The sequence below is a fragment of the Haemaphysalis longicornis genome, unplaced genomic scaffold (assembly GCF_048455015.1).
Source record: "Haemaphysalis longicornis isolate Haplotype H1 unplaced genomic scaffold, Haemaphysalis longicornis Haplotype H1 scaffold_9, whole genome shotgun sequence".
In the NCBI taxonomy this organism is placed as follows: Eukaryota; Metazoa; Arthropoda; class Arachnida; order Ixodida; family Ixodidae; genus Haemaphysalis; species Haemaphysalis longicornis.
Window position 1 is genome coordinate 88,627,768 of NW_027526460.1, and position 12,540 is coordinate 88,640,307.

The 12,540-nt window shown below is 51.0% G+C and overlaps 1 protein-coding gene across 1 annotated transcript in view; it reads right to left on the minus strand.

Annotated features, from left to right (window-relative positions):
* Positions 1 to 10,296: 10,296 nt before the first annotated feature.
* The window catches only part of LOC144153299 (uncharacterized), a 74,684-nt gene continuing 72,440 nt past the window's right edge, over positions 10,297 to 12,540 (minus strand). Inside the window, 2 exon segments of the mRNA XM_077684950.1 lie at positions 10,297 to 11,359; positions 12,132 to 12,179. Of these exon segments, the coding sequence (XP_077541076.1) occupies positions 11,349 to 11,359; positions 12,132 to 12,179 (59 nt within the window). The 3' untranslated portion in view covers positions 10,297 to 11,348.

Consider the following 12,540-nt stretch of genomic DNA (forward strand, 5'->3'; position numbering starts at 1 on the left):
CCAGCGGGAAGTTTAACGTGCAAGTCTCGCGGCTCACTGCGACCTGTCAGCTGTCCTCAACGGTCGAGCGGTTTGTGTTTGGGTTGGTGCATTACACAGACTCTGAGATACCTACGACGCGGGAAAAAAATCGGACAGCCACATGTTTGTCCACTAGTATAAAGCTCGAGCCTTTAAAAGATTTAACTCCCCATGGACAGCGTGTCGTTCACTGCGAGGAATAAAAGTGGGAATCGAAGGAGCGTCTCCTGGAACAGAAGTGCAAATGGGTACGAAAACAAACCTTAAAAAGTCTTGGAATGCTGTGTCCCAAATGAGCTGGTAAAAGGGCAACTTTGCACCTGCCTTGGTCACCATCCGTCACCATCCCTGTGCTTTCACCATCCCTAAATGCGCTCGAAGAGTTGTATACCTATTGCTGAAGCACGATCACTGGTGCCAGAGCATTTGGAACAGGAGTACGGGGCCTCTTTGCACATACACACTGATGGATCGGTTGACAGAAAAAGTGGGGTGTGCGTGGCGGCTTTTTTCATACCCCTTTTGAATACTTCGTGGGCTGCCATGCAGGGTGACGCCTTTGGGTTCGTCAACAGCGTGTGAGTTTGTTGCCATTGAAGCTACATGGCGCCAACTTGTCATCATTTGAAGGGTAAAAAGTCGCAATATTCAGCGATTCAAAGTCAGCCCTTCACCTGTTGCAGCGGGGTGTACCTGTGGAAGAAACCTGTCACCGATCTACTACTACTTCTACTAAAGCGGCTCAAACATGAAGGCATGACATGCGCGGCGTGGTCAGACGTGGCTTTGTCGAGCGATTTCGTCGTCGCGGGAATAGGACCTTCATTTGACCGCAGCCGCTCCCTACCCTTAGCCTCGCATCACGTCACTCGCTGGGCCGAGGTCTGCCGACGGCTGCGTTCACAAAATACACATAGTTTCTTAGAAAGAGTACCAGAGAAGAAGCTGCGCCTGGTAATCCATGTCGCCTTTGGGGTTTATGGGAACACCCCCGCTTTTGGTTTGCGATGGGCTTGGCGTGACAATTGGGTTCTTAAGCCGTTTTTTGGGGAGATTTGATTTATTAACTATGCATTAGCACGTCTACGAGCTACGAGGAAGTCAAAATCCTCCCTGTTCTGTGGTAGCCGTGTTTGCTGAAACAGCAGGCAGTGCGTGATCGTACCTAACATTGGTCATGCCGCAGTCGAAGGACGTATGACTGAGCGGGCAATAGGTCGTCGCGAAAGTTGCAGCTGACGAAAAAAAAGAAACTAAACGTACTTCGACGAAGACAAGGCACGACAGATATCCGTTCTATCTTGTCATCGTCCACGACAGTTTAATGCCACGTTTTCTTTTTTCTTCAAGTATAACTAAACTGACTCAGCAGCAAGTTTTGTTAAACTGTAACTGACGGTCGGTGCACCGGTTCACCACGAAGGCGACGTCTGCATAGGCACGCCGAAAAAAACCTTCGAAACTCTCCAAACAACTTACTATTTGAAGTATTGTAATATTAATAAAATAACAGTTTCTAATGAGTTTCCCACCCAAATGTTAGCATTGTTCGTAACTACCCCGTTGGCCTGCAGAATAGCAGGCACAACCGGTCTTGCAAAAATTCCATTTTCCACTTACATAATTGCACACTATTTTTCGCATTTTGGGGGCTCTTTGTTTAATTTGCGTTCACTAAAACGTTTCAATCGAAGCCAATGATGAAACTAATACGAGTGCATGAAGTATGAGAGAGAGAGAGAGAGAGAGAGAGAGAGAGAGAGAGAGAGAGAGAGAGAGAGAGAGAGAGAGAGAGAGAGAGAGAGAGAGAGACTTTATTACGCAATAACGTGGGAGTGGTTCCTCAGTCCAGGAGCCCATGTGCTGTCCAGGCTGCCGTAGCCCTGGTCACAAGCAGGAGCTGGTCCTCAGGTCTACAGCTGGACAGCTGTATCTCCCACTGCTCAGGGGAAGGGGACGGGCTCAGGGGCGGAAGGTCCGAGTTTTTTGTGCAGTCGAGTAGTATGTGTAATGGAGGTCCATAACGACACAGATGGTCTTGATGTGAGCAGTATAAACGCTAGCGCCAGATTCCGCTCTAGGGTATATTGTAAGAAACTCTATGACTAAATACCGCCGCCACCGCTGCCGTCTTGGCGCATGCGCTCTCCGCAGCTGGTTCCCCGCTGCCCACGTAACTCACCGCGAGCATTCAACCTCGGCCATGGATTACAGCGAGGCCGGGCCGTCTCCTCTGAGCGTTGCGAGCCACCTGAAGGGTTTGAATGAGTAAAGCTCTGCTTTAAAAGGCACACGTTTGCACTCGGATCATTGACGCGCACTTGTGGTGAACACAGCTGCGTCAAACAATGGCGCGCCCCGCGCCTCCTGGCCTATCTAATTACGTCTACAAGTGAAGCTAGATTTCCTGTATATATATATATATATATATATATATATATATATATATATATATCCTGTCTAAGTGAAGCGAAGCTGCCGCGCTACTCGTTCACGTGACCGGAACCACGGCCACCTCGCGAGCGGAGCTGAGAAATTGACTTGGTTATAGTCACGGTGTAGGAATATTGGTTATAGTGAACTGTAATATTTCACTCAAGCTTGGTTCTATAAACGTTGACTGCACTGTTATAGTCCGTAAAAATGTGGCTTCAAATTCAAGGCCTTCAGAGCAGTCCGTTTGGTGATGAAAGCCACGGGTAGACAGCACACCGGTCTGTTTGCTACTGAGATTTTTAGATGCGACTGCATCTCATTCACTCGCCTTGTCCCTCCATACGGCGTTGTTGCTGTCCGTCCACACCCCTCCCCCATTCTCCTCGCCGCGCAAGCTGCGCTCTCCGCCGCTCACCCCCTCTCCTCTCCGATAGCGAACACTCTCTCGCGAGGGGCATTGGATTGGATTCGATTGGATTGGATTAAAGTGGATTGTGTTGGATTGTGTTGCGTCATAGCCGCGCCACGTTGCGTCATAGCCGCGGCCGGGGGTTCACGGAACGTTTCACGCGATGGGAGAATCAACCTAACGGAAACAACAACGGAACCCCTTATGCGTCGCATCTACACAGGGGTTCCCGCGAGGGGAGGTGGGAGAACTTTTTCCTAAGAAATAAATCGTGAGGAAAGAAAAGGTTAGGAGAGAGTATGCCGTCACGGTTGTGAAGTCGCACCCGCCATGCCGATGATTCCACTGAGCCCAACACTCTTTCCCAGTGAGAAAAAATACTCAGGAGACGCACCTAGAATCCTAATGCATTGGAAAAAGTGTGGAACAAGTGACGTCATCATGAGTCCATAGACCGTGTTGTCAAGATTTTTACGGCTGCGGCGGCTAAATCTGGCCAAATACCAAGCTGGCAACACGCTGGAAACACAGCGCAGTCGCTACGGCGTCGGCGTCGTCGTCGTCTGCAATCTATGCACTACAGCCGATTTCGCAGCGTTTCTGCTACTGTCGTTTCCTTTGAGATCTAATGTTCCTTCCAAGGCAACATCGGATGGTTAATAATTGTAGTAGTCGGTGAGCATAGCTGCCGTTCTCTCTCGGCGATATCTCGTCGATTCCGCGCAGTGGTTTTCCATCCTTATCGATCTGCCGGTGAGAAGTGCGCGTATGCAGCTTCGGCGAGTATTGGAAACCCGGCAACTCAGCACGAAACAGTGAGGCATATTGCAAACTGCTGCAGTTCCTTATCCACGTGAAGTGAAATTCATCGCGGCTGACACGTAGCGCACAAAGACCGCCGTGCTGTACGGACCCAAACACTGCTCTCGTCGTCTTTTATATGCAAAGCATCTCTTAGTCGACCCTCCGTCGTCCGGCGTCCGCACCTCTCCTCATCTCCACAACAGCTGTGATAACGCCACTCTCTCTCCCCTCCTGTGCGCTAGCGTGCGCTGCTCCTTCTCTCCCCTCTGCACACCAGCTGTCCCGTCACGCGCATGCGCGCTGCTCCTCCTCTACACTCCCTCTGCTCTGCAAATAAACCCGTCCGCGCTCCGCTCAGTTGCTTCTTCGGTACTGCGCCGTCCGATGACTGCAAATGGACGCCAACGATTCCGTCAGCGAACTGGCTGGCACACCTTCAACTAGCGCCAGCCAGCACACTGTCAGAACCACGAGCACCTCCGAAGACAAGGCTACACAGAGGAGAGCTCGCGACGCCGTACGTAAACGGCAGCGTCGAGCAGCAGATTCCTCGCTTCGAGAACGAGAATCCGCTTTGAAACGCCAGCGGCGAGTAGCTGATCCAGGTGGCGTACGGCAACGTGACAACGCTTCGAAACGCCAGCGTCGAACAGCGGATTCCTCGCTTCGAGAACGAGAAGCCTCAAAACGTTCCCCACTACTCGATAAATAAAGAAGACATACGCTACTACACGTGTCTTTACTCTAACAACCAATTAACACGCTACTACTCCACGGCTTTGCATCCCCTCAGGGTTCCCACGTGGGAAGATGGTAATTTTTGTTCGTTTTCGCGAGCCGCCCGTACTGCGAAGCTGTTATCAAACCGGAAAAAGCCGAGGGGAATGGCAAAGAGTGATGGGCGCCGTGGGCTCATCGACATGGCGGGGCGGCTCACTAGCCGCGTTTACATGAATGCGACAGAATGCGATAGCAGCGCGTCAGATTTCCTAGCGCATCACAAGTAATGCGATGCGCTAGCGTTTACATGTAGCGCATTACCCCTGGTGCGATGGTGGCGCCATACGGTGGTAAAGCAGCGTTTCTGGCGCTTCCAAAGCTTCCGGAACGGCTGGTTCTGTTCTTTTTTCACGACTCGCATTTTCTGGCGTTTTACACTCGATTTAGACATTTTTAAATGCAAAGCTGCGTTTGCAGGGCTTACTTTTCTTGTCGACATAATTTCCAATGCGATGCGCTCGCGTTTACATGCACTTCGAAAGTCGACTTACGCGTCTCAATCCACCCCGGTCTGGCGCATTTATGCGACGCGCTTTCCTAGCGCATTAGCCCCGTCTACATGGATGCGATGCGCTCGAGAGAGAGAGAACCACTTTATTTTACGGCTGGGTCAGGGGGAGGAGGTGGCGGTGGCCCAAAGGGTTTCCGCGACCTGTTGGGCCCTGGAGACGAGGGTGGTCTGGGTCTCCAGGGTCGAGCTCCGCAGGGCCTGCTCCCAGTGGGTGGGTGTGGGGAAAGGGGGAAAAGGGGAGCGCGGGCAGTCACAGAGAGAGTGTAGTTGAGAGTCCCGGGCGCCGCAGAGTGGGCAGAGTGAGGAGGGGAACAGGGAAGGGTGTGAGTGGGAGAGGGAGGCTCTGCAGGGGAAGGAGTGCGTTTGGAGGAGGCGCCAGGTTCTGGCCTCCTCCTGTGTGAGGCTGGGGTGCGGGGGGGGGATAGTGGCGGCGGAGGAGGCGATAATGTTGTGTGATTTCCCTGTACGAGATGAGAATGTCCCGGGAGCTAGGAAGGCCGTGGTTGGTTTCCAACGAAGGGCCTGCTCGGGTGGTCATAGCTCGAGCTTCTCGGTTGGCCGCCTCGTTGGCACCTATTCCTGTATGGGCGGGGACCCACAACAAGACCACGGGGTGAGGAGGGGGTTTTCGGGGTAGAATTTGGAGGGCAATTTTGGATATCCGGCCAGCTTGGAAATTTCTGATTGCGGATTGTGAATCTGACAGGATGGTGTCTGGACAGGGGTCTTGGGCTAGGGCGAGGGATATGGCCGCCTCCTCCGCCGCTGTGGCTGAACTCGTGAGGACAGTGAGGGAGTCCTGAGGTGTGCTATCCTCGGAGAGCGCTACTATGGAGAATGCAGATCGGGAGGGGTAGCTAGCAGCGTCTACGTAGATGGTATGAGGTGAGGGGGGGTGCAGGCGTTGCAGGTTCGCTGCGCGTGCAGCACGTCTGGCCGCATGGAATGTGGGGTGAGAGTTGCGAGGTAGTGGCTTAATTCTTATGAGTTGGCGAAATTCTCTAGGGATGGGGACGGAAGATGGGGGGAGGATAGGGGTTGAGATGGAAAGTCGAGCGAGTATGGAACGCCCAGTGTGGGTGCGGGCCAGTCGGTGGATTTGGGCAGTGCGGTGGGCTTCGATGAGTTCAGACGTGGTGTTATGTACACCAAGCTGAAGGAGGCGGTCGGTAGGGGCATTTGGTGGAAGTAAAAGAGCAGCCCTATAGACTTTGCGGAGAAGGCAGTCCGATTTGGCTTTGTCTGATACGGTGAGCCTACAGTATGGGAGGTGGTACGTGAACCTGCTAATTACGAAAGCATGGAGCAGCCGAAGTCGCTCGGGCTCCGTGAGGCCGTGGTGCCGAGATGTAATACGTCTGAGGAGTCCTATGGTCTGAAGTGTGTGTGAGCGGAGTCGTTGAAAGGTGAGCGTATTGCCGCGGTTAGATTGTATAGTGATGCCAAGTATACGTATGGAGGGGACGATAGGCACTCGTGTGTTGTCAATCCAGACGGTGATGGGGGGCGCAGTGGGTGGGCGTGGGCGGGTGGGATGTAGGATGAGAAGTTCTGATTTGTGCGGTGAACATGATAGACCGATTGTGCGGGCGACTGTACTCACAGTTTCTGCTCCTAGCTGCAGCGTCTCTTCGATGTGTGCATCACTGCCACTGGTCATCCAGAGGGTGATGTCATCGGCGTATACAGAAGTGTGTAGGTTGGGGATAGTTAGTAGGGCGGTGGCCACAGGGATCATAGCGAGGTTAAAGAGAAGGGGGGATATAGCCGAACCCTGAGGTGTGCCGACTGGTGGTAGGGGGAAGAGGTCTGAGGTAAGGGGCCCTAGGCGAAGGGTTGCTGTGCGGTTACTGAGAAAGGAGGCGACATAGTAGTAAGTGCGAGATCCCAGGTTGAGGGAATTTAGACCGTAGGATGGCTGCGTGAGAGACGTTGTCGAATGCTTTGTGCAAGTCGAGGGCTAGGATAGCCGCACTGTCGCTCTTGGATGGGGAAAAAAGTAGGTCATTGTGCAGTTGAAGGTGGGTGTCCTGAGTGGAGAGGCCGGGGCGGAAGCCGGTGAGGTTGTGTGGGAGAAGGTCATGATCTTCTAGGTAGGTTGTGAGGCGGCTTGTGATAATGTGCTCAAGGAGTTTTCCTAGACACGACGTGAGGGATATCGGTCTGAGGTGTTCGATTTTGACGGGTTTATTGGGCTTCGGTATCAGGGAAATGTCGGCATGGCGCCAGGAATTGGGGAGGGTGCCAGATCGCCAGTGGTGGTTGAACAGGTTCAAGATGGTGTCTAGGGTGCATCCGTCTAGGTTACGTAGGAGTTTATTAGTTATGTTATCTGCTCCGGGGGCTGTTTGGCGCCGAAGTTCTGTGATGGCATGTTCGATCTCTGCGATGGTGATGTCGGCGTCGAGGGTGGTGTTAGGCAAGCCCGCGTATGTACCCGTAGGAGTACAGGTGGTACTGAGGGGGATGTATTGGGACCGGAGTTCGGAGATCAGCTGGGCTGCGGTACCAGGGTATGTGTGGATAAGGGAATGAACGCGGGATGATGTGTATTCTTTGGTAGTGGTGGGGTCGAGTAAATGTCGTAGTAGCGCCCACGTGCGCTTCATGGAGAGCCCACCGCGCATATCGTCGCATATTTGGTACCAGTGAGCTCGGGTGAGTGCTGCTGCGTGTTCTTGAATTTGTGTTTGGAGGTACGCAAGCTTGCAGCGCAGGACACGTCTGTGTTTGCGGGTGCGCCACCTACGCTCGATGCTACGATATGCTTCCAAAAGATGCGTCATTCGGGTGTCGGCAAGGGCAGGGGGTATTTCGGGGTCGACGGGGGTGTCATAAGAAGTCTTGACGCGGATTATTTTTGCGAGCCAGCCGTTTAAGTCCGATTCAGAAAAGGTTTCGGGAGGTGGCAGTTCGGCACATTCGGCGCGAAAGGCGTCCCAGTCCGTGACGTGGTGAGGGGTGATCGGAGATGATAGCCGATGAGAAAGCTGGAGTGTCGTTTGGATGATGTAGTGGTCGCTTCCCAGATTGTTGGGGGTGGGTAGCCAGGTGGTGTGTGGGAGGTAGCTGGTGAGTGTTAGCATTCATGTAAACGCGGCTACAAACGTGATGTCAGGGCTTCTCCTAACCTGGCGAGGGTGTGAGGGGAAGGGTGGCATGCGCGGCCGTCATCTCTCTCTGCCTCCCCTTCACACTTTCGTCGGGACTCCTCCTCCTCCTCGGCTCATTCGAACCACGCAACATTTGCGCGGGAGGTTCAAACACAGTTTGTAAAAACCTGCTCGCCGGCAGTGCCGCGCTGCGAGACAACGGCAGAGTAGTGCGCGCCGCAGCGCGTTCGCTGATCACGCGATAACTTCCTTAGACGCAGCAGATATGCACCGTGACTGAGAAGACTGCAGTCCGCGGTACGCGCAAATTTCGCCCTGGGGTGGTGGTAGTGGTGAAACTAAAAGAGTTTCGCGCTCGAAAGCGGGAAAATCCCTCAGTCCAGGGTCCCTGCGGCGTCTGCGGTCCCGCGTGCCCGGTTCCCTAACAATCGCTTCTGGTCCTCAGGGTCTGAACTGCACAGCGCGGCGACCCACTGCTCGATGGTGGGGGTGCGAATAATGGAGTATGGTAATCGCCAGTGCATTTTTCTGACCGCTTTTTTTTTTATTGGCTGCACTTGTTTTTCTTGAGGCGCTTGATGCACTTTTGAGAAAAAAACAATTGCGTAAGGTCTGCTTACGCAAACAATTAAATTATTCAAATAAATTAAAATGCACCAAATCTCTCATTTTGCCACAACTTGCGGCACAACCTGTTTTAACTATCGACTGCATCTTGCGCGTTTGGTAGCTTCTTCAAATTTATGCACATGTACCGAATTGAGATAGAGGCTTCGCACAAGGCCCGCCCATCTCTTCCAGCCGGACTGAACGTGCCGCGCAGAGTACGTGGCACGAATTCTGAGCGCCGCATATTCTCCTCACTGAAAATCTTCCAAATTCGCCAGGCTTTAATAATTTCCTGTGAGCCCCCATGAACCTTTACTTTCCCATCTTAATTTTACCTTCTCCGCATACCCACTGACACTAAAATGGGCCAAAATGTCTTCGACCACCAACGGACGCAATCTAGCAAACATTTTTTAGTCACCTCTGTTTGAGCCAAAGTGGTCCTTACCACGTCAGTGGAGGTAGCATCCAGAAAAACGTTTTTCTCGTGAAATGACGCCGTCCCATTGACACCACAAGCATTGGCACTGACTGCGTTTTCACCTACCTCAGAAATTTTGATTCCGGAGAGCGCATTGACCGTATTGGTAGCATCCGAAGGTACGACACGACGCGCACTATCTACCAGGGAAAACATGGTCTTAGTTGCCTGCATTCTTTTACGCTTACGCCTAACCGTTTGAAGGTGCGAGCATACTTGAAGATGGCGGCGTGTCGTGTAATTTTAAGTTTAGTCGGCTTAACAAAACAGACACCTGCCGTTGGAAGTAGTGCTCGTATTTAATGCTTAACTTTCTGCGGCACGGTTTTGTCGTCATGTTCTTTCTATATATAACTTCAACCGTCGGCCATCGCACTCATGACTGGTACACACACAGCCCAAATCTTCAACTCTTAATTTTTTGTATGTGGGGCTCTGGACAATTACTACCACTCCCGCTGAGTGACCAGCTTCTCCATACCCGCATCTCACCTCCTCAGCCCTCTTTAAACCGGTCCTGGGAAGCCCGGACATCCCTGATCAGGTATTGATGTCACAGCGGCCTTGTGGGTCTCCACCTCCCCCCCCCCCCCCCCTCTTCCCCGCCTAAACTGATCTCCCTCCCTCCCTCCATCTCTCCCGGTTTAAGCACAATAGATTCACCCCCCTCCCCCCCAACCATGAATGCAGGTAGTGTATCTCGTATCCAAACGCATGCAAGATTTCGCGATTTCGTTAATGCGAAGTCGCTCAATGTCACTCTCATCACACGTGAAATGTGACCGTTGCCGTCGTCCGCGTCATCCCTAGGGGTATAAATGACTGCGGTTGCACCGAGAAAGGTTCTGGCGGTACTTAATTCTGCCCGCGTGTATTGAAGGCTAACGCCTTGCGTACGGTTGTGACGGGTACGTCCACCCGTCAACACAGAAGCTAGGTCATTCAATCATTTCGTAGTAGTACGTTCGTTGACGCAAAGGTATCTACGACGCAAAGTCGTCAAACTAAATCTAATTCACTTTATCCTAACCAAAATCAGTTGACATTTAATCGACAATAATATATCAATTACTCAAATTTTCCTATCATCTTTTTCTACCTAACATTAAAGGAAAAGGTAGAGAGATGACCCAAGCATCCTTTATTGACGCAACAGTAAAACATCACCGGTACCGGTTGATACAAAGAAGTGTGGGTTAATGACAACAGTCCGGCCGTACGGTTTCGGAGCCATGCTTGAAAGGTTTCGTTGTAACAATAAATTGAGTCGAACTTATAAAAACTATCGTTGTCTCTCGCTAAAATCAAGCAATACGCTAATTCCGAAACAGGCGTGCGAGGGAGTTCTGTATAGGGGCAAAGGAAATCTGCGTAACGAACGCACAAAGCAGAGAGCATATACTCGTTATTTCCCGCTCTCCAGTATCCATGCGAGGCTCACTTTCAGGTATCGACACAGGGAATCGTGCAACATGAAAGATGGGAGGGTGCTCCTCCTAAGCTATCGCTTTTTATGCGGCCACTGGACGGATACATCATATTTGTGAGCTTTTATCACAGCACTGTGAAGCGGCAAATTTCACAAATAAGTGGCTTCGTCGAGCACTATAAAATTGGATGCGTGTGAATAGGTATGAATATTTTGCGGTTAAAGTAAGTCGATGTCAGTATTTTCAACGGAACTTGCGCACCCAAATTTCGCATCATGTGATGGTATTTCTATATGCTCCTCGTATTGTAACTTGTGCAATACGTTTTATGCATAGCGTTACGCACACTGTCTCACTTTTGCTGCTTTTTCGAATTCAGCAGTTATAACGTCACGTCGGCATTGTCCTCAGCGAGGCCTCGGATGCTCACCAGTGTTCAACTTTGTAACACTGATGTACTGAATTTAGCGGTAGCCCAAGTGACACCGCCCTGAGTAACGTAGCCAAAGCCAGTTTGATAAGAGATAGATTCGCGTGTTCGTGATTTTAACAGGTATGCTTCTTTATATCTAATTACATGGGGGTTGCAAACTAAGGGGGTGGGGAAGAGTTCTGCGACCTTGCTCGGAAAAAGCACAAAAATTGCGTAGGTGACATCTACCCATAAAAAATAACTACAAATGACAATATCGTATAACCAGCTGTTTCTTTGATTTGAACAAAGGCCCGTGCAGCCTCTCCGGTGGCAGCTTCGTCATGCACCATCTGAAATGGAAAAGGAAATGGCACTGAGCTAATTCCTTACTACTATGCCATTAAAGGGACTTTGTAACACTTCGGAAAAAACACTTTCCATCTTTCCTTCACGTCGGGGAGCCCTCTAAAAGCTTTAGTCATCGCCAGCACGGTGCGGCAGGGCGTTATTTGAGCGTCGCTGCAGATACGCCTTCCGTTTCTGCTTTTGATTTGTGGCTTTCTTTTTAAAGTGGCTATCGAATGCGTTCGTCGCGGTAACTGAAGGAAAGTCAGCGAATAGCCGCTACACCGCTGTAATGAAGAAATTCCAGCGGTGGAAGTGCGCTAAGACCGAGAAAGAGAGAAAAATATTTTGAGCAAGTTTTGAAGTTATGTGATGGACATAGAGCCGTAATTTTCGGCCGAGTTCCTCTGCGACGCTCTTATCTAGTACTGGATTTGTTTGTAGACAATGCTCTGCGAGCATTTAGGATTTAGAAAAAAAAAATTGCAAAAGTGTAGCAAGGTCTCTTCAAGACAGGAAGCAAGCATTTTTTAACCACGAGCACTGGATGTGTTGAGCTGTACACAAATCTAGCCCAATAGGGAAATTCCACTCTTCCCATCCCATCTCTCTCCCTGCTCCCGCAAAGTTATCAAATCAGTTGGCGGTTAACTTCAGTGCGCACTAAGGGTAAAAATTACGACAGATTGGTTGTGTACAGTATCTGCTTTAAGACCCACCCCCTGTTTTTTTCTTCCAACGCATTAAGAAAGCGTTCGTTCCCGTGTGCGAACATACCTTCGGCGTAGTTTTTCCAGTGACGATTTCCTCCATGTACGGCAGCGTCTGCATTACAGCAAAAAAAAAAAAAAAAGCAGGTTTATGAACCGAAATAAACCCTACAATATCAGATACAGGACGCTCCGCCATTTTATAGCTCTTTGGGCTTTTAGTTTAACGCCAGCCTAGCTTTGCTTCCTCAGAAACTGACAGTTAAGCAAATATTTCTTTCAGTTTTTTTATAAGTGATGATATATAAGTGCGCATGTACCCGAGCTCAATCGTGTGGGTCGACCCGCCGCGGTGGCTCAGTGGCTAAGGCGTTGCGCTGCTGAGCACGAGGTCGCGGGTTCGATTCCCGGCCGCGGCGGCCGCTTTTCTGATGGAGGCGAAAAGCAAAAACGCCCGTGTGTACGAGATTTCGGCG